Below are 23,603 nucleotides of genomic sequence, written 5' to 3' on the forward strand. Positions count from 1 at the left end.
CCGAATGCATGTACGAATTAGGTACAATTAAAAACGAACTGTTCTAATATAACATGTTGCATTAGACTTGAAAGTTTTTTGGGGGAGAAATTCCGACCAACCATATCCACCACATCGTAAAAAATACTTTTTTATCTACACAATGTTTTATAAATCCATAATTAAACAAAATATAACGTATCATTTTATTTCAAATAGAACAAACCGGAAGTACTATAAATTAAGTAATGTAGATATATATACAAATAATTTGTTATTCTTTCTAGAAGCTGTTAGAAAACGGATTTGAGTAAAATAAACGCCTGATTGAAAAGAAAAATGTCTCCTACGTTTTCTAAAGATTTCAACTATTGATAAAGAGCCATTATAAAGCTAAATACCAAACTAGGTCAAACTGCTTAATTAAAAATTAGTACTCTCAGTTTTAATCAACCCTTTTAAAACAAATTCAGTTTTCAGATCAATTAGATACAAAGATATAAATAGCATAGGCCTACTTTAGAAATATTTTCAGGTATAATTTATGACGTTTTAGTTAATAAAAATTTATTTCCAAAAAATCTGAATGTCGCTTTAAGATGTAATTACACATGAAATTGTATTTATTTACAATCAAAATAACAAAACAAATTAAGTTCTCTACTGTAAAAAATAAGCGCAGGAAATTGAAAAAATATTCTCAAAAGAAGGATATCTTATGTTTTTCAAATTTTAACTTTGTTATAAAATTATAATATAATATAATAATAAAATATAAATATATAGAAATTTTCATTGAGATGAAATAATATTTACCAAGGTAAATCAATCATTACAAAGTTTTATATCTGACAAGAACTGGAAATGAGCTCTATCAACTGGTACAGCAAATGGTGAGACGGATAATATCTCAATGATACTCTGGGGGTGTTGTAATAAAACTGTGCTGGTATGTAACATACACCGAATTTAACGGTTTAATACTATCTGAGTTAATATTTATAGTTGGAATAACCCTCAGTTTGCTCTTCTCCGTTCATAAACACATGGTACTGATCTCGCAGTTGTTCAAATGATAGTCGCTGTATCTGATCCAACTGCCAGCACTTCAACATCAGATCATAGTTACTGAAAATAATATAGAAAGACTAGATATTCATTCTGTATCTATATAAACAGTGACAGCTCCAATCTTCTGGAACTAAGGGTATTTAATTGGGATCATGAGTGTGCAAGACCAACTTCGTTTGCGACATCTTCCGCGCTACCTGTTTAGTAAATTCAAATTGTCATATTATCACTTACAATTGGTCTGAAAATTCGGGGCGATTCATCTGAAAACCACTGCGTACTTTAGGGATGACTTCATTGTTAGTTAAGGTAGGATACGGTTTGTCTCCTACAAAGAGAAAATTATACAGTTGAAGGTACTGATAAATTGTTACATAAGACCTTATTGATGATTATAATAATGGTAATAATTATTTTTTCACCTGAGCATAAATCATTCATACCAATTCAAAGCGAATGCCAAATCTATCTAAAAAAGAACAGGAGACTAGACAATGCTGAAAGCGAGATTCTTTCATATTGCGGTAAGATAATGTTCGATTGTGGTTGGCTTTTGACTGTTAGTTAAACCATGGTTACAGAGTAATATATATAGACATAAACATAAGATGGCATCATCCAGCTCGGTTTATTTCCCATACGAACGGCTAGACGCCTTTTCCAGGTCAGCTCATACCTGCATCATTGACAGGGGGAAACAAGGTTGAAAAATCCGAAGCTATTATCTCGACCTATTTAAGGTGACCTTTTCTTTGAATGACTCTGCTACATAGGCAGAGATTTGGTTCGCGATTTGCCAATCAATAAAAAATTCGCTTCACACTTCGTTTTTCCCACGGGAGTTGGTACCCTAAATTAATAACCAAGTATAATGTAGATACTAAAACAGTCTATACCTAAACTAAATATTTCATACAGAACAATACCAAATGACCAGACATCACTCTTCTCTGTGGCATTTTTGGTGTTAGAAAAACATTCTGGAGAGGCCCATCTGATAGCTACTCTCTCCTATAAATAAACACAATCATATTTTGTTACAACATTTTCTTCATTTTTTGAACCAACTACTGTTATCATCTTAAATTATTCTTGACTTTCCATAAGATAAATATAAACAATATAGAGGCAGTGTACAGCACATTTTTTTTTAAACCTGTCCTATTTTCCATAATTTTTACACCATGACATATTCTAAAATATGCAAGGTAGAGTATATCGACAGACACTACCACCACCTATAATTATTCTGAAGTCGCCATATTGTATTAGTTTTTTTTTTTAAACCGTACGAAAGTCTATCGGGTAACAATCGAGACTACAGTGAAACGTAATCGCTAAAGGACCATTATCACAATAAGTCTTTTACAAAATCTGCACAGCATCTTAAGTATTCATCACCCAAATGAACTCAAATAAATCAGCATACCTTTTCCCCATTTTCACTATCAATGACTGATGGGCCAAATCCTGTGATTTTTGGCTCCAGAATAAAAGTCAGTAGAATATTTCGGGCTGCAAGACGTCTGTGGACCACCTGTAAATATAAATACAAGATTTCATAGTTTCAATTCAAGTAGATTGTTGATCGTTTCTTCGACTGGATTTTATTGAAAACAATTAGAATGAAGAAATTGTTGCCAATTCTAAATCTGTTCTTAATGTCGAACTCAATATATTTTTAGTTAATATTTCATCTCAGCTCAAGAATATTTTATACGGCAGGGTTCCATTTTTTGGGCTTATTACTTAAAACACCATTTGACAAACATTTTATTGGCTTTACACCCACCAAAGAAATTAATTGAAAATGAGTTTTAATTCAATGTCTGCCTTATTGGCCAAACTTACATTCAAAGAAGCCAGGTATGTCATTCCTTTGACAACACCAAAGCTGATTTGATAAAGGCGTTCTATGACATCGTCATTAACGTTGTTTTTGTTTTTATGCAGCCAGGATATCAGTGTTCCATTTTCACAGTATTCTATTACCATAGTAGGTCCCCCTAAAATAGAACGGTCTTATTAGCGCATTTAGAAACAATAACTACTAAATCCAACAATACATATCAGTTTCATAGTAGAGTTTTACACGTCCAAGGTAATTAGGACCTGTACATGACCCTTAACATGTCAGCGTTTACATGAAAAAAAAAACAAAACAACAGCCGAATACGACGTTGCGGTGCTAAAAAGCTTAAATCTACGCAAACGCAGGTCCGTAACCAGACTTGATTGTTCGGAAGGGCAATGGTGTATGTTGTACGGTTTCTCGAATACCCGAATATCAATGTACAAAATTACTTACAAATTTTATTGTCTGTAACAGCACCTATAAACTTCAGAACATTATCATGACCCGTGATGACATCACTCATAAAGGTTATCTTACCACCCATCAAATGTCTTTCGTCATCAGAAAAGTTATCTGAATATATCAAATGAATGAAGGAGTAAATAACACGAACAATGTAAATCCATATTCTTTTCTATAACTGATTTTGCTCAATTTTACTTCTTTAGAGCCCCTTAGTTTAATCATACAAAGTTTGGTTAGCTTGTAATAGAATGAAAACGAAAATGCTTAAACTAGCAGAAGTTTCGATATCTTTAATTACCGATTGCTTTTTCCTAACCTTTAAATTTCTTTCCATAAAGGTGATGAAACTCTCGACAGACTTAAATGTTTCAGCATTGAACATAGTGAAGATATTGCCCTTGTGCCATCCTTGGCATTTCTATGACCCAACTTGGCTCCCTCATCTTATGATGTCGCTGAGCTTGAATTAATTTGAACCGAAATTGTACTACAAACTACTTTTAGAAGCTATTAAATACTCGGTTTTTTACACTCACCCAATAACATTTTAGCAGCCACCTCGCTTTTATCTCCATCATTTCCTAACACAGTTGCTTTATAAATTTTGGCGAATTTTCCCTGTTCAATTAATTCTTGAAGAATCAGGTTAGATCCGCCGATTACGTGACCAGTGGGCAGATTGAGATTACCTCCGGCAAAACCATAAACATAGATATCTTCGTTACCATCAAAACGAGTCTAGAGTAGAAGAAACCAAAAGAGTTATTCTCTCCATGGACTGTATGCACAGATTTAACCCAAACCGATCTCTTGAGAATTAATACAAACTGATCTTATGAGAATTAATACAAACTGATCTTATGAGAATTAATACAAACTGATCTCATAATAATTAATACAAATTGATCTCATGAGAATTAATACAAATTGATCTCATGAGAATTAATACAAACTGGTATTACGAGAATTAATACAAATTGATCTCATGAGAATTAATACAAATTGATCTCATGAGAATTAATACAAACTGATCTTATGAGAATAAATTCAAATTGATCTAATGAGAATTAAAACAAATTGATCTGGTGAGAATTAATAAAAAATGATCTCACGAGAGTTGATACAAACTGATTTGTTTCATTACGAAAAAAGTAGTGTATGAGTTTATAGATAGGAAGCACCTGTAGCGATTTTTTATAAAATCGTGAGCAAATGGGTGATATTATCTAAAACTTAATGAACATCTATTATAGATAAACTCTATCTATAAACTCATACACTACTGAAAAGATTGCGGACAGGTAAAGTCTTGTTCCAATTATGTTATGCTTGTTCAATTGCTCTATGACAACTCAATGAGGGTTGTAATTAATCTTACCCGTTTCGGAGACTCATATTCGTGTAGCCTCTTCTTGTTGTTTCTTCTGTTACCAATAAAACCTTTCATATAGAGTGCACCAACCACCGCCAAGACAAGCAGGATCAACGCAATCAATCCTGTCAAAATAAAGCAACATTTAGATTTACCTTTACGTAGCGTAGCCGTTCCAAAAGTGAATATGCGATTAAAGGGATTGTTGGGGACACCTTTCACTTCTATTTGGAACATTTAAATTCTTTGTCCGATTCCTGTGGTTCCTGGCAGGCAATGTTTAGTTAGAAAGGCTGCCATCTTGTAAGGGGAGATAACATCTATTATTATGTTGTTGTGGTCTGGTGGTAGGTTGGTTACGAATTCTCGGGAATTGAAGGAATCACAAGCATCGGACTAAGGATTGGAAGGCCCCAAAGGTGTCCCGATACACATACAGAGGCTAGAAAACCTTTAAAAGAACCTTTCTCGAAAACCTTGAGATTCAATTTCATTTAACGCCTCTGATACAAACCATGAACAGGTATAATTTCCATAACTTACCCGCGCTTAATCCTTCTGCACCCCCACTAGATAGTACAGACGGGGCATGTCCTGAAAATAAATGGAAATCAAGAGTAACATGATTCACAAGCTTCACATTTAACTTAGCCCTTGATTATCTTGGCATTAGGTCATAAAATATGGGCTCTATATTGATAAAGCATTTCTTAAAGATGTATCTGGTATATACTTCTATTTTCATTCTAATATAATTCATTTTACACGGAGCAGAAATTGAGTTGCTAAAAGGTGAAACTACAAAAATCCATTAAGACTGAATTGAGTCACTGAATACAACACAATTCCAATTTTTTTCTTTGTATTAATAAAAACTTAGATCCACCCCCTTCCCAAATTTAGAATAATTTGATTACCTGTACGGAATGTGATGTAAACGGGATCGCTCATTTCTCCATCATAACCGCTTATAAACTGAATAGTATAATTCGAATCAGGATCCAATGGTGCAATTTCATAATCATGACGTAGACGATGAACTTTCTCTTTTTCTCTTCGATCTGATCTGAGTAGCCAGAATTCTGACACAGGGAGACAGCTCTTTGTAGAATTCCATTCAATGGTAACAAAGTTGGATCCCACGTTCTGTACTGCTATGTTATCTACAGGGGCAACTGAAATATGTTTAAAGGAATAGACTACTATAGAAAATCACCATTAAATATGAATTCTTAAATGTTCAAAAGATGGTAATCAAAATTAAATTATTTTTTTTTTGCTTGAATTAAGTTTGGAACTAAGATTTAAAAAATCGAATTTAATTCCTGGGGGCCGCCATTACTCTAATTGGCCCGTAGCAAAAAGTTACGAAGCGGCTTTATTTTTAACGATTCAAATCTTTGCGTGTAACTTTCATGGCAATTTGACCATTTGACAACTACCATTATCCCCAGATCGAAACAGCTGCCTCTGCTAACTATCTTGAAAGTTGTCGACTGGTGTCGACCGATATCTGTCAAAATATCTATCCGAGGCTAGAAAAGGGCAGATGTTTCGGACAACATTGTCCCATAACATAACAGCTAAGAGCACCCATACTAGACCTTAAGGGGCGTAGCTTAGATCATGCACGAACTCCTTTTTGAAAGTGACATTTTTTAAGCAATTTTCCACATACCATTGTTTCGTCAACAGTGTTCTGTTTTTGGTGATTCCCTCAGCTGCCTTTGGTTACGCATATAAATAATGCGTAACCCCAATAAGTTTACGCAGGTCTAAAACCCCCTACCTTTTTGCGTTACGCAAAATATTGAAATTCCGTAGCCTGTAAAGCTATAAAGTCTTGGAAATTGGAATCAATGGCTTTGCCATAATAAAGCGTGGTTGAGATTACTCTGTGATGCTGTTTTGATCCCTAATAATTAATACAAATTTACTGTAGAATGTTAGTCATATTTTCAAAGAAAACTAAGACTTACAATAACTTTTTTTAAGCAAAGATTCTAACTTCATAACCTGGAAATAAAATGATATGAAATTAAATCATTTTTTAGTTTTTGTGGAAAATTCTTTTTTCGATACTACTAACGAGTTTCGTTTTTGACTTGCTTTCACGTCCATATTAGCTTCTAGAACATTTAGAGTAGAAATATAGAAACATCCAACCATTGCAACATAGGAAACCATTAAAAACATCGGATGACATTGAAGCAAAGAACGATTTGAAATGAGCTTCCTATGTGAAGAGCTTACCTAGGCATCAGTAAGTATGAATGTATATTATATCTTATATAGCCAAAATGTAAATCTCATGAACACAAATCCAACAGAAAATTTGAATATTAAAAATACCTGTATGTCCTTTGAAGTGGAAAGTCCAGCAGGATTGACGGCATCTATAGTAACCTTCGCGGAAGCCGTGTTAATATGAGCTCTGGCCACGGAAAACCAACACATGTTCAGATTCACCACATGTTCAGTATCAAAACAACCAACCCCACTTATACAGTAACAAGATGTCTTCTGTTCACATGACTACAAAATAAAACAAACTAAAACCATCAGTATATGATTTTGCTTTTGTAGTGTCAATCTGACAAACACATGGGCAAAGATACAATCTGACCTACATTTTCGTTTATTGATTAATTCCACTTTGTGTTGAACCTCAGTCGGGTCTATATTCTCACCAACTCTGATTGTGAGAGTATTCAAGACAATTGGGTGCTAGTAAAAGTTATTAGCTTATAATTCAAACTCAAACAATATATGAAAATAAAGTATATTATAAAATATGAATATTCTGAGCAATTTAATTCTGAACATACCTGAAGTCTGATGCCTGCAACACTGCCATTCCTAACATCTTCCCAGATAGCAACAGACGTGTTTCGTCTCGAAATATGCCACCTTATTTCATGAATTCCGCTGTTTTTGTCGGATGCTTCTACAAGTATTCTGAAAATATATCAAATAGCACAATTCATTTAAGGGATATTGTTCTATAAGTTTTCATAAAATTCCTGACAGCACACAGTTAATACTAAAAACCATTTTTGGAGAAAGCAAAATCTGGCCATACCTGTTCCTCGAACGTGATATATACAAATGGGACATAAAATGTCGATTTTCATGGGAGTTGCTACGATCCATTTTTGGATCACTAGTTGTTGAGAATTGTCACCATGACAAAAGCCAAATTTGTTTATAAACGTTTGTTATATACAAGGCAGCACAATTCTACAATGTTCATGTGCTCTACAATGCAGTCAACGGGTAGACTTTTCCCTTCTTCGAAAAACTCCGTAAGTTTAGCGTATCCCTAGACTGCTTTGTGGTACCCTACATCACGTCTGAGGAACGGGTATGGTCAGATTTGTCGGGCTATTAGGAAACCTCGACTGTTTTGCATCTTTAAGAGTATAGACAACAATATATATATTTGAAAAACATCCTTTTCATTTAAATCATTGACATTTAATGTCTGAAGCAACTTAGCAAATGACGCAATAAGAGTGAATCAAGACTTTGGTTTATACCACATGTTAAATTACCTTGATGCAAAACTATCGCCAGTCTGTCGCTTCGGTCTTCTAATCGGAACAGTTGGAACAGGCAGATTGTCTTCCCAAATTAAGTCGGACATTACCGGTGGTGAGGAGTCGAATCGGATGGTTTTGTTATCAGTCTTTGAATTGCTGAGGATATCTTTGGCTGTTATAAATAGTTTGAAACTACTACCATCGCTTCTATCAGGAAGTTCGCTATTTCTTATTGTGTGTTTTTCCTGGAAACAAAGTCCAGAAAATGAATTCAGATCCCTCATAAAAATAGAGTTAGAAAAAGGACTAGAACATAAGACTGGGCACCACAAATGGGTTCCCAAGGGCTATGGTTAGCAGGAGCATGGAATTTTAGTCGATCAATTTTAGACTACTTTGGTCAGGGGATGAAAATCCATACACAAAAGTACTACAATGGCCATCCAAATTTAAAAAAAAATCATACTCTGTGACACAAGTATTCATATTTTCCTCTACATGTATCTGTAAATTTGCACAAAGGTCCCTCCTCTAATGGATGTAAGAGGCAGTTTGGCACATTTCACCAGAAAAATTTAATTATATCTACCAATCAATGTGTTTATTGGTAGCGTATAAATTCTATTCCAGTAACATGCATTAAAGATATTATCAGCCATCTTAAAATGTTTGGACTGCTACACTATATCAATAATGTTGTCCTGTTTTTTATCTGTTAATATTAAGCTAATATGCCGTTGTTTTCATATTATCAAGCAGTAAGCTTACCTGTAAAAATGACTTTCTAATAGTGATGTCGTCAGTTTCCAAAACGAAATCAAAATTCACGATTCCGCCAATATTCCGAACAGCGGATTTACTCCGTGTTCCAGAATCTGCATCAAATGTTACGCGCTTGATTTTAAAATCTCCCATTTTCGGGTCTATATCTGAAAACTGGTTTGGGTAGTCTTTAACCTCGTTCAACAAGTTGTTCTCCACGTGCAAGGGATTTACGAAATGTCCTGACCAAACTATTTCAAGATCAGAATCGAGTGTGCTGAGCCACACTGAGTTGGAATCAGGTTGTACTGCGAAAGGAACTGTAATATTAGACTTCAATTCTATTTCGGACCGATCATCATAGAGGAACAGACGTCGTGCCCAGCGAGAGTTGTTAGCTCTGTCAGATGCCTCAAGGATAACAGAGTACATGCCCGGTTCAGATGGTGTGTAACGTATGGGTAGGACTGAACTAAAATTAGCGTGCATGTATTCACTGATTTGTAACGGATTTAGAGGCTTCTTTTCTCCCAATCTTCCTTCTGAGTCTACCACTTCTAATTTGAATATCTCAACAGCGTATCTGAACATTCCTGACAATTGTTCGTCTCTCCAACCACCCCATCTAATTTCTGCTCCTGTCTGAAGTTGAAACATTTAAATAAATAAATATTTAAACATATACATGCACAAATCATATGAAGCCCTTTTGCGCATATTAATTAACCAATTTGGAGTAAACAATTGAGACTTAAAACTCCATTTAATTTCATTTAGAATTATAGATATTTACTATAAATACTGTTTTTACCTTTGTTAAATCATTGACCTCTAAAGGAGCATCATTATCATTACAACTACCATCAGATTGACAATGCGTTGGTGCATCTTTATCAAATTTAAAAACAATGCTTTTGGAGCTTGTCAAATTATTAAACGTCTCGGATCTATAAAACTTATTTCCACCTAAAATTACCAGTTCCCGTGTTCCTCCGCTCTTAAATAGCATTGTCATCCTCAACCTTTGAATATAAAAGAAAAACTTCTGAACAAAAGATGAAATGATATGATCATTATGTCAAATAAAAGTAGTCAAAGATGCCTTTAGTCTGAAACTAATTGACTTTAATATCAATTTATATATATTTGTTATATTATTAAGCTACTCACTCATCCCCAGATTCTATTTTCATTTTGAAATTTTTTTCCATGACTGTACAGTTCCAAATTCCAGGAATATTGTCATTTGTTCTGGAGCTACACGGATAGGTTTTAACATCAGGTTTCACTGTTTCTCCTGGATAAAAACAATTAAAAGTAGTAATGATACTGTAGTAATAGTATGATTATTCATAAAGGTGTCTTTTATGTAAATTCTAGTATACAATACAATAAATTGATCTTGGATTTTTGGAGGCACTCGTCTTTCTATACGGTTGTTCCAGAGAATCTAAAGGGTCTATATTCAATTCCTTAAAAAGACATGACAGGTTTAAGAAGCAGTAACCTGTATATCATATATATGCAACTAGATGGTTCATACGAATATATACGGTTCAATAGCTAAATAGTATGTTGCTGAAAGTAACCAGTTTGCAATGTACTTGTAATTACTCGTGCTTCAGAATGTACCCCTATGTACAGGCTCCGAGAGATGTTCAGTAAACAGAAGACGTGGAATTAAAATTCAAGAGAACAAATACCCAATTTAAATCCCTAAAATGTTTACCTGGACGTGGTATTTTGGTATGGGTCAAAGTAAGAGTCGATTCTACGACGCCAAAATCTGCACTTCGGACGTAACTCGGTCTTTGTGAATCTATGTTCGGCTCAAATTGTCCTATACAGAAATAAGAAATAATACTAAACATTGGATTTCAAAGAATTTGGTCGCACAAGTTACATAATATATATGGTACGTTCAATAAGAGAAATTCCCAGCTTCAACCAAAGAGGATCAAAACTGTATTCTTTTATTACCGTACAAGCCAAGAAATCATGGCATTAATATACACGTACCTATAAGTTATAAGTTCTTTCTTCTAAGTTCTATAGTTTTTTTATGATTAGATTTTTAAATTTGTGATCAAATAGATCAAATCAGCTTGATACTTACCCAAGCTTTCGACAATAAAATAATTCAAATCTAAATGATTGGACCAAATGGATTCGTCTGCACCTTCATTTGGGTTAGACGATTCCAGAACAAATTCATAGTTCATCATCATAGTCGTTCTCTGGACGCTCTTGAGTGTAGATCGGAATAGCCAGATCTGTGTTCTTTGTTCTGGAAAATCTGCAAGATTGAAACAGTCGCCATTGATTTTTCCAGCTCGACATATCTGATACCATCACTTCAGTGTCATGCATCGTTTAGTTATTTTTCCATTTAGTGGATCAATATATTTCAATGTGAAATGAACAAATAAAACAGAAAGGAAGGATTATTATTGTTAATAACATCGAAACTATAATAACGTATGTTAATGGTCGAATTGAAACTCACTTCGACGAACAAGACACGTGTTTCCAGTAAATCCTGAATCACATTGACATTGATCTCTACCAGTACACATTCCAGGATAACAAGGCTTTAGATGTGAACATGTCACTGAAATACACATGAGAAGTTTAAAATTATTGTCTTGTTTAATGAGTAGCTGATCATCTGTTAACTAAATAAAAAATGTCACCACCGCCGATTTTTCTATTAAAACATGTACAAATACTAACAAAAACAACAATAGTGCTTTACAATCATAAAACACATTTATTATGTTTTGTAATTATATAAAATATATTTCCCATTTTCATTTCATGTTCATTTTAGTGATATTGATGATGGAGAGGCCAGATGTTTAGTAATGGCCGAAATACCAAGTAGCTTAATGAACATCCAAGTACTAACGATCCGAACCGCAAAATCAAACCAGAAATGAAAAATAACAGATAAAACATTGGTAGCAGCTAATGAACTTTTCAGAGGAGGAAGTAAGTGAGAAAATCTATCATAATGGAAAGCTTAGTTTAGATGAGTGGGCTAAGCATAAATGTTATGACATATCAGGCAACAGACACGATGGATATCCTGACATTAACAAACTGAAAACGAGAGGTAGAGGCTACTCACCACCAGTGCAAGTTGGCCCTTTATATCCTGGTTTACATTGACATTGATTGGGAGCAGTGCACGTGCCACCGTTCTTGCATCTTGGTCTACATTTAGCTGAAGTTACATAATAAGATCGAATACATACATCATCTAGTTTCTATTTGCTGGAATACCTGCTCTCAGTATTTGAGAAAATATTCCTGAATAGTATATAAATTACAACTTTGTTGAGTCTATGGCACCGATTGTGGTGATTCACAATCTTCGGTTCAAAGTTTGACAAGTAATCTGACAGCCAATACCCTTCTGAGTCGACCCAACCATTTTCCTAACTTCCTTCTTCCAATACCTTACCATTGAAATGAGCTGAATAGTCACGTCCACCAGCTTTATAATTCTGATGAGCTACTGGGCTGAAACTAGAGGTTTTTCTTTGAGGAAAAAATCCTGTAGCCTTTAAAGCCAGAAATGGTTTAAATGACAATGCATTCGGTAGACATCAGACGGTAACTATCTTAACAGTAGACATTAAATATACGATAAATTTAGCAAATATATATACTTTTTGATTTAAAAAATTTCTTTTATTCATTTTGTTTTAGTTTTTGTCAAATTCGTCATAAGGCATTGTCTCATTTGCATTGATGTAGTTACGGCCATGACAACTTAAATATACTTACGAATGTTACAGTTTTGATTTCTATTCCTATCTGTCCAACCTTTACAACAAAATCTCTCCCTTGTGTACTGAGTTACCCATGTATATCTATAGGCACAGCATCTGAAAAAATGAAACGTACCCTGTATTAGATATAAGGTATTTTCTTTTTCTTTATTTCTATATCATATCTTTAATAACAAGGTTCAAAACGTTTCAACAGAATTTACACGTGAAATGAAGCAATCAACATTTTTTGTTATATGTGCCCTCTGCTTCTTAATGTCTTTCAAATCTTACCTTATTTCTATCTGACTAATTCTAGATCTAAAGACATTATAAAAAAATATGCGTTGACTAATTCAACCAATCACATTTCATAGAATAACTGGTATATATCTCACATGTTGGATATTTTTACATAATAAATCATGCACATTGCCTTAAATATACGAAATACAATCAACTGCATTTTATTAGTATATTTAGTCTCAAAAATATAAAATTATCCAAAAGTCACTTAACTTACCCCAACCATGACCTATAAGAACAAATCTTTTTCCACTTGGAAATACATTTTAACCGTGAACACACATTGCTGAAACAAAATGTTTTACTTTAAAACTTTTGAATTTAAAGGGAAGGGTGCGCCATTTTGGAGCGTTCATTTGAGTGCTGAATATATGTTAATAGTCTACTAAGTCCTTTAAAATAACTTCAGACTAGGAATTCTACTCACTATTTCTACATAATATGTCTTTTCTATATATCACAGAGTATCTTAAAATGACGAGTCGTCCGTTTAACATTCAAACGCGGATAATTCTGGACACACAAAGATTTGAAGTCAAATTTCGACGGTGAGCTGTGAACACTGTTACTCACGATTCTGAGATTAACTTTTGGTCAAAAAAATGGTGCATCTCTCCCTTTAAAGAGTAGTATGAATATATGTATATCCTATCACATTTTGAAATTATCCGGTTCTCCACCAACAATGCAACACGAACCTACGGAGTCATTTTAGACTGTTATTTCCTGGGCGTTATTAAACTTTTCAAGTTAGTTAATAATGAAACAAAATGTTTGAAAACTATAGGGCAAAAGTCTTTATGATGAAATATTTCCCCATGCATTCTGTGTGGTATTGCTCTCCCTATAGTTATTATACACCAGTTCAAGGCGAGGTGTGATTCTACAAAGGGAGGTGAGATTTACATGATAAGAAACATTAAAGATAATTACCCACTCCAAGCTGATACACAAACTATAATTACAGTTAAAACAACCAAAGATTTGGTAAACTGTATCATCATTGGTTTCTACAATAAGAATTGGACAATTTAAATGTTCTGTACGGCATTGTTTTTACTTTTCGTGCAGCTACAAAATCCAACATCAAACATGTTCCAACCCGTTTCTATTTGACCGAAGTTTTTGGAAATCATAAGGACGATTGAATAGCTCATTCGAGGCTAGATAAACGTATAGGCCTATAAGCTGTAGCATAATGTCAATAATAAATATATAATTGGTTCAATGCCATGCTTTAAACAATAGTTCTTTCTACATGAAATGATATCATTATCATTACAGCACATAACATAGATTAAGAAACAATCGGTCTAATAGGAAGAGATTGTTTGATGCAATAATAATATAATAACACAAAAGAAAAAGAATTGAAGGTTAATCATAGTGCATTACCAAACCAATAGATATTTATGATAAATCATAGTATCATCAAAAAATAGCGATGCAATCGTAATACGCCCACATTTGTAATGGCAGCTAATTTGTCCGGGAGGTTGACAAGAGTTATCAGTAATTGAAAGTTTCGCTGGGAAATGTCAGGATATCGCGTTTCCGGGCGTCTAATTCTCAACATTTTCCAGGCAAGATTCCACAGACCCAATTGAATTAATCTTGAACCTTAAATTCGTTGGGCAATGTCAGGAATTTGCATTTCCAGGCGTCTAATTCTCAAAACTTTCTTGTGGTGGTCCCATAGTCCCTGCAGGAAATGTCGGGAAATCGCGATTCAGAGAGTCAAGAGACTTCAGAAAATCGTACCTCCAGGCTTCCAATAGCAATATTTCTATAGAGAGCACCACTGTAATGCTTAACAATTCACAAATTTTCCGGGAGAGGAGGAGGTAATCTAAACTGGCCCCCTTGATTGGACGTTTCTGCTAGTTTTAATATCAACTTTACTTTGTACATAACAAGTATAATCTTTACAAAAATCAAGAGGTTATTTCCTTCCAATATATTTAATGTTCTACAAGATTTGACTGTCTTAATTATTTTATAAAGCAATCTGAATAGAAATGACATTATGCAATTGCAGGAAAATTTATTTTACTACCGAAAGTATTCGCTAGATTGGATATAACTTTAAATACAATCCCATTTGTGTCCAAGTTAAAAATCAATGGTTTCAATATAGATTGATCCACAGAATATTACCTTTAAAGTCGTATCTAAAATTAATACGTGTAAGTGACTGTGATTTGTGTACTTTCTGTAAAAAGTGTAGAAGGTTATATCCATCTATTCAGTTCCTGTCCATTTGTGACCCCCCTATGGATTGACCTTGAAACCCTAATGTTTAATGCTGATATATTTATAGAACTCAGTGATGTTAATATCATTTTTGGTACAATCATAAATTATAATACTGTTATCAATATGATACATTTGTAAATATTATATCTATAAATGTGAAAACTGAAATTAATGCTAAATGAAATTACAAAATATACATCAATTTTATAAGATACAAAACTAAAAATCAATTGGAATTTATAAATGCCTGGAAAACTATACAACAGTAATGAAATATTCAAAAAGTCTTGTTGATAAAATAATATGTAATGAAATGAATTGTGTCAAAAAACATTATTACTATTTTATACTAACAAATGAACTATAATTATATATGTACCTATATTATTAAATAAATTGTGAAAAGAAAGAAAAAATACTAATACTAATAATAATAGGGCATAACATACATAAGATCACTCTCCCATATTCTGACTCTACTTACCTAATACAGAACCATACCAATCCCATACAAATATTCTGGAATAAATGATAAAGAGACGGGTTTAAACCGAATTAAATACCAAACCTTCAACAAGGAAGAAAATTAATCCGCATATAATTTGTTTATTCACGAGCAGAACTATCATTTCCGATTGTCGTAATCGGCTTCCGGACAATTCTCATTATATATATATATATATATATATATATATATATATAACGTTACCATTAAAGGTAATAGGCGTAGGCCTACAATGAATTCTATCTAAAAAGCACCTAAATGAGACGTAGGTTTTAAAGCAAAATGGGTAGAAATAAGCGAAACATCAATTTGTGCACTACTAACTACTACATATTTCTCTCCAATCAGGCGTTTATTTTGCTCAAATCTGTACAGTAGTTACCAAACAGCATAACGAACTTAAAAACCTTACGTAATGTTTTTAAATATTTTTGGCGTTTAAAAATTAAACACAAATTGCACTACTAACTAACGGACAATAACTTACATGTTTTCAGAATATATTGCATCACATAAAAACACAAAATTTAACAGTAATCATTCATAATTATCAATGAAAATATTCCGAAAATGTTTTCGCTAAATCATTTATATTTTTTGCCCAACTTTGACAAAGCAACATGTTATCACAAGATTTCTGCGTTTGCCAATGGTCTGAAGATTTGGTAACTAAAATAGATGCAAATATTGGCAATTGTAGGTAAATTGGGACATCTGAATATTCCATCAATCAAATACGGAGGAGAAGTATTGGAGCCAAACCTGTTATGACGAATAATGACCCACTGAAAAACGTTACTCAATGACTAAGACTCCTCTACTTTAAAAGGACATTCCGCTTTTATTGTAGGTCGAACAATTTTTTTACTCAAATTTGCGAAAACTATACAACATAATCTAGATTAATGTGCCCTTGAACGTATCTGAAAGTTTTAACTATCCTGCCCTTAATTTTAAAAACATTACGTAACGTTTTTAAGTGCCTTATGCTTTTTGTCAGCTGTTTGAAACTACTTTACGGATTTGAGTAAAATAAAAGCTTAATTGTAGAGAAATATGTCTTTTATGTAATCTAAAGGTTTCAACTAATAACATCGAGCTATTATAAAGCCAAAGCAAAAACGAGGTCAAACTGCTTAATTAACAATTAGTACATTCCGTTGTTAATTAACCCTATTAAAACAAATTCAGTTTGATCAAGTAGATACATAGATATAAATAGCATACTTTAGAAATATTTCCAGGTATAATTTACGACGTTTTTGATAATAACAGCTTTTTACCAAAAAGCGGAACACCCCTTAAAGCATGACTGATACGAGAAAGATTTTCTTGCATGTACAACATATATATCACGATTCTCGTAATGCAGATGATCAACATCCGTATTTTAGCTCTTGTTCTCAAACTAGATATCCTGTTGATGCATTTCAAAACCATGTAGTATTAGTAAGTAGACATGTAGAACTAAAAACTTAAGCCAATCTTCATAAAGAATTGTGTATTTTAGTTTAGTGGGTTAACAATGTAAAAAGTCATCTCGTTCTGCAGAACAAAATCAATTTTAAATTTATTGTGTCTTCCTATCGATAAATAGTTGCGACTGTTATCCTGTTAGCTTCGTAAGAGACCCTGAACTATTTCATAGCGGTACTCACGGTTTTCCAGTATGTGTTTATTTCTACGAAACATATCGTACATAGAAGTGAGTTGATTAGCAAAATCCTTTGACACCACGGACGTACTTTTAATACGAGACTTACCTACTATATACTGAAACACTGTAAAATTTGAACCAGGTGAAGAACCGACGTAGTGTTGATTTGCACGCTTAAAAGATCAAGGGAAATATAATTAAATGATTTTCTTTTTTTTTTTGGCACGGTTCCTACGTGAGCAATAATGAATATTTTCACCAGATAGCGGCAGAATATTATTTGCTTGCGGGCCCATAAGAATTGGTTTGGGGTAATAAAAAGTCATATTCCCGGGTAATAAAGTCGGAAGTCAGTGTTTATTCTTGAAATTGATATGCGTAGATAAAATACGGTTTTATCAGTTATACTTTTGTCATTAAGGAAGCGCGGGTCTACGGACTTCCTTCCTTGTTAGGTAAGTCGTATTATCTGGGATCAGGTTAAGGTCAAACATCTTGTATTATAACTCTAATTTACAAAACATTACAAACAGGTCCAGCGCAAAAAAAAACTCGCCGAGAACAAAAATTATATGAAAGAATGAGGCCTAAAGTTAATGTAATTCTGCGAAGCATAAATTTTTTCTGGCATATCACCTGATATATTACCTAAACCGCCTATAGAAGCCAGGAGAATGGATTGCTAGTGCCTTTCAGGAACACTCGGGCGTCCATTGAAATAGGTGGGCGTGGGCAAGGGTGGGTGGTAGCGTAAGGGAGACGGTGGGCGGTGGGCCTTACGTGGCTCAACCTAAATCTGGTACTAAATCTGTCTATTGATTCATGCGTTACGATTTTTTTCTCTATTAATATAGAACATGAAAATATGACATAACTACATTTTCGTGAACAACAGTTTCTTCCCTTCCGCAGCTCCGAGAAAATGATATTAAACTTTTTTTAATAACCTCTCCATTTGTTTGTTGGCTTGTTAATTTGGTATTTTTTGGATAAATACACGTCTTTAAAAGTAAATATTTGGTTCAGAATTCTAAGCCGAAGGTAGATCTTATAATTCAGAAGCGCGTTGGCCATTTTAGAATTTGACATGTGGATCATAGGCTGTTACTATAACATAAATTTGATGATTCCATTAAAATTCATGGTCTCAGAGAACATATATTTAGACAATTCATTTGTAATTGTATCACATATTAGCGAAAAAAGCACATTATTAGTGTTCAGCAGCCATTTTGGACGCCATCTTAGATAGACAAATTGATACCCTAATTTTTAAAAAGATTATGAGCCCTTCTCTCAATATCAAGTGAGTTTTTGATTTAAAAAAAAAAAAAAATTACAAATATGCCTACACTACATGAGAAAACAAATGTCCAGATTAATTAGATTGAAGATCAAATTGGATTTAAGGGATTGTAAAAAGGTTGTCTAATTTTCTATGTGTATCAGGACACTGATAGCATCAATTTACACCATTTGCGACGGTCCTTATGAGGTACAAGCATAATTGGAGATTAGTGACGTCATCAAACACCTGTTGTGGAATTGTATGTACCACAGACTTCTGACTGAAAATTTGAATGGTGCTAAGTGGTGCTATCCGTGTCTCTGATACGCATAACATTTTTTAGAAAACCTCTTTAGTATGCAGTTACAGTGCAGATGGAGATTTCTGATATTCCCAGTTGTGTCTTGAGTTCTTCAGATTTAACATCAGAGATAAATTATTACATAAAGTAAAATAGACATTACATGTATATAGTAGCCTTACAGCCTTGAGAATAATATTTTTATTAAATTTTATATAAGACAGAGTTACTTCCCTTAAGACAAAGACTAATCTTGTCAAACAATTTCCTTTTGGTTACCTAAAGGTATACTTCCTCCTAAGATGAACAAAAAAATTGAAAACTTAGTAAAATGAGTTTTTGTTCATCAGTGGACTTGTCTGTTGTCATAACTGTATAACAGAATTCCTTTATAATCAAATAAATCCATTAAACTAAGTAATTTTGAAACATGCTTAGAAAAGGTCCAATAAATAGAGTTACATCAGATTTGTGTCCTTTAAACTGAATATCATCCTAATAAGATATGCTCTCTTGTTAACGATGAGGAGGGGATTTCATTTCATTATTATTATCCTTGGATTCTAATAACAGTATTCTAGTTGTAAACAATTTAATCCTGTGACAGCACCTTTTGGTTAGTACTCCAATCTCAACTTTTTTTTCGACATTTTTAATTATCTAATAAATTCATTACTTCATGCTCTAGAAAATTTTAGTATTTCATGTGTAGGCATTGTGGTGACTAATGAGTACTGTTTTTCTGTTAATTGTACATGGCATGACATGGGTCTAGGGCGATAAAGTAATTATAAATAACAATATGGGCTCACTCCACTAATTCATTTGCCATCTCTTCCCATGTTAAAACACGAAATTCAACCTTCTACAACCTCTTTCCAGAAATCTCGTTGAAAGCTTCCAATATGTCGAATGAAAGCCTGACCAATCCTTAAAGTCTCCTAAAAAATTCAATATATTGTTGTAGAGAGCTGATATATTTGTCTATACAGGCCAATAACAAAAACAACTCTGATTACACGTTTCCAAGTCAGAGTCACGTGACTTCCGTTAAGCTATAGCCCGAAATGGTACGCTTTCATTCTACATTTCTAGTCCGAAATAGTACGCTTTCATACTACATTCCTCTCCATTATAAAAACAAGACCTATATAATATAAATTTATTTATCTATAACAGCACTCCTTCACTTGGGTGAATGAATGCTCTATTATCTTCGTCCAGAAGACTAATACACGACTTAAGATTCCTCCATCACGGGGAGCCGCGGTGGTTCAGTGAGTTAGACACTTGCTCGCTAACCTGAAGGTCCAGGGTTCAATCCCGGCATAGGTCGAGATAATACCTTCGGATTTTTCAACCCGGTTTCCCCATGTCAGTGATGCAGGTAAGAGGGGCTGACATGGAAAAAGCGTCTAGTCGTTCGGATGGGACAATAAAGCGAGGCCCCGTGTGCTACATACAGGCTGTGCACGTTAAAGATCCCTCGACAGTTGGAAATCGAAAAAGAGCAGACTAATGCCACTATCCTGGCAAAATTTCCCTCATTGCACCCTGCATGGCGTTGCCCGTCTTCATTAAGAAAAGTAGGACGTAAAACTCCATTCATTTCATTTCCAATGCATCACGCAACCTAAATGCGATGGAGGATAGACTGTAAGTCTCAATACTCTCATTGTCATTCACTAGCTTGATTCTTTCCGCCTCTATGTTGGTGAATTCCAACGGAGTCTTAGGTGTGTATCTGGCCCGATTTTGTAAAAGACCCAGTAAGTCTTCTTTTTTGGACAATCCCAAAAGATGACTCAAACAAAATACACTGGCCAATGCTACCCATCTCATCATGGACGAGAACCTCGCTTTACCGGGCTGATCAGGGTGTTCGGAGAGGATATGTGACTCCAGTTTGTTTTCAGACAACATCTGCAGCTTACACGACCAGCACGCGGTTTCCAGATAAATATACCTATAAATATATAACTGGATAAAATGTCGCTGTAAATGCGAGTAGCTCCCAGAGCATAAAATAAAATGGCATTTGACATCCTTCCGTTGCTTCCCGATCTTGTTTATTACAGTGGACTCAGCTTCAGGCTCGACGAAATCCTCATAATCTGGGACAAAGCAAGCTTCGTTATCCATCATCTGAAAGGAATTAAAAAACATTCTAAAAACGACACAGTGATAATAAAAATCTTCATAAAACTAATAATAGATCAGACATTTCAGTTTTTTTTTCACTACCCCCTTCCATCCCAATTAACCACATAGCCTAACAAATGACGAGGTCTACGCCTTACTCTACCAGATCGAGTCGATTTCAGAAAGCTGTCATGTTCCTGCAACTTTTCAGAATCTGAAGAACTGTCCCAATCAGAGTCTGGAGATTGGTCTCTATCAATTGATATGCCATCTTCACTGCTCATTGCATCGTGCGTATTTTCGGCTGCTACAGATCGATCTTTATTACTTGATTGCTGAAACTGATCGAAATCTGTCAATTCTCGGCGCATCTGCCTTAACCATATTGGCAAAACTCGATCGATGCATTCTTTTAAACGATCATGATAGACTATCAAGGTAGATTTCCTATTCCTTATCTGAAAAAAAACTGGTGAAACTATGGCAGACACAAGGTATGGTCCTTTCCATGGAGATCGAAGTTTTCTACTTTGGCCAATCTTTGTGGCAGAGTCTATTAGGTAGACCATGTCCCCAACCGAGTATGAGTTCTGTACGAGTTTGACGTCGTAATCACGCTTTTGACTTAACTGTGCACTTTGAAGGTGACTTCTTGACAACTCATGGACATTTTTAAGCCTTTTGACTATTGGAAGCACTAGCGTGTTTTTGATAATCTTGGGACATTCCAAAGGGTATAGAGCCTACTTTACTATCTCTTTGTACTGATGAAGTTAAGAAAGGCATTGATTTTTGTTATAAATACCCCTTTGTGCAAGCCTATCAACAGTTGCCCCTGTCATAACCTTCTCAGGGTTTCCTCCGTGTACGATATCCACCTTTTCCATGAGACTTGACATATCTTGTCTTAAACTATGATATTGTTCCAAACCAGGGGGTTTGGAGGCTAATTCTTCCCTAAGAGATCTATTTACCATATCCGCTTTTGCCATATCAGACGTGTGGTTATGTTTCAATTCCAACAATCTGTTATCGAACTTAGATTGCTGCATTCCTAATACAGTATCACATTTCTTCCTTTCAGAATACAGAGCATCTTCCAATTGATCAATTTTATTGTCTTTATATCGTAAATTTGATTCCAATTCCGAAACTACAGTTTTGAAATCCGACAACTCTTGACTCAATTTCACTTGCAGCTGATACTTTAGATCCCTTAATATGGTTTCAAAATCTGATTGCAAAGCAGACATTTGCGATTGCATCTCCGCCTGAACCCTGGCATAATCCACTTCGCGTAAACTCTTATTGGCTTCTGAAGTATCACCAAACAAAATTACACCCTCCCCCAAAAGAGGAAATTCCCAAATTGAAGACGGGATCTCGGAAATTGACTTTAAGTCATCCATGGTTAACGTACCGCCCATCTGATTACGGACATCTACAATCAGCCTCGCTCGTTTTGAACCAATGTTTTGCAAGTTTTAGAGTTCGGACAGAGACGCCTTTTTTAAATTAAGAGACATGATTGATATATAGTATTATCAACTTCTGACACCATTGTTGTAGAGAGCTGATATATTAGTCTATACAGGCCAATATAAAAAAAACAACTCTGATTGTTTACACGTGTCCAAGTCAGAGTCACATGACGTCCGTTAAGCTATAGCCTGAAATTGTACGCTTTCATTCTACATATATAGTCCGAAATAGTACGCTTTCATACTACAATATGATGACTATGAAAATTTGGAGTTACTAAATTGAAAGTAGACTACTACCAGTTATACTCATCCGCTAGAGTTTGGCAGTTCACAAAACGACTACTTTTAGATTTCGGGGAAGGGAGGGTTTGATTCTCCCAAATGTACAGGCCTAGGGTGGAGCAGACACTTTATTTAGAAATCAGGATTAAGGGTCTTGATATTGGGTTTTCTTCTGTTCTTATTCTGATCTGAAATTAGAAAAAATAACTCGCCCAATGGGCGAGAAGTATAGTATCTGTTATGTACTGATTGTTTTTAGTTTACTATGAACAATATTATCATTTAAGTTCTTATTTTTTGAATATGCAACTATCATTTTCTGCTTATAGACATGGGGGAATTTCTCTTGAAGGCTCTTATAGTGGGCATGAACTATCTTGCTTGCTCGATTGCTGGTTGTATTAAACGGGACAACAAAGGGTGCTATGCCTACATTATGATGAATATTTAGTCCTATAGGTCTTGCTGTATTCAATGTCTCAATCCAATGGGCCTCCCTAGATTGACGGAATTTGGTAGTTTCATCTTCGGGCAAGTCAATTTCTATACGCTCAATTGGG

At 34.4% G+C, this 23,603-nt stretch overlaps 2 protein-coding genes across 2 annotated transcripts; both read right to left on the reverse strand.

Annotated features, from left to right (window-relative positions):
* Positions 1-133: 133 nt before the first annotated feature.
* On the reverse strand, positions 134-15,369 carry LOTGIDRAFT_238308 (hypothetical protein; the record flags this gene model as incomplete). The annotated part of the gene is made up of 25 exons (XM_009049878.1): positions 134-1,107; positions 1,285-1,378; positions 1,947-2,061; positions 2,480-2,587; positions 2,902-3,056; positions 3,359-3,478; positions 3,907-4,108; positions 4,749-4,867; positions 5,286-5,336; positions 5,660-5,917; positions 6,722-6,758; positions 7,095-7,277; positions 7,571-7,700; positions 8,297-8,529; positions 9,053-9,688; positions 9,858-10,068; positions 10,217-10,343; positions 10,776-10,886; positions 11,163-11,342; positions 11,553-11,657; positions 12,177-12,272; positions 12,839-12,939; positions 13,346-13,414; positions 14,062-14,138; positions 15,286-15,369. The coding sequence occupies 25 exons, from the start codon at positions 15,367-15,369 to the stop codon at positions 972-974; spliced, it is 3,738 nt and encodes a 1,245-aa protein (XP_009048126.1). The 3' UTR covers positions 134-971.
* A 6,006-nt stretch (positions 15,370-21,375) lies between these two features.
* LOTGIDRAFT_172707 (hypothetical protein) lies at positions 21,376-22,686 on the reverse strand (the record flags this gene model as incomplete). The annotated part of the gene is made up of 2 exons (XM_009049879.1): positions 21,376-21,735; positions 22,123-22,686. The coding sequence occupies 2 exons, from the start codon at positions 22,684-22,686 to the stop codon at positions 21,376-21,378; spliced, it is 924 nt and encodes a 307-aa protein (XP_009048127.1).
* Positions 22,687-23,603: the final 917 nt, after the last annotated feature.

This window comes from Lottia gigantea (genome assembly GCF_000327385.1).
Source record: "Lottia gigantea unplaced genomic scaffold LOTGIsca_140, whole genome shotgun sequence".
NCBI lineage: Eukaryota > Metazoa > Mollusca > Gastropoda > Lottiidae > Lottia > Lottia gigantea.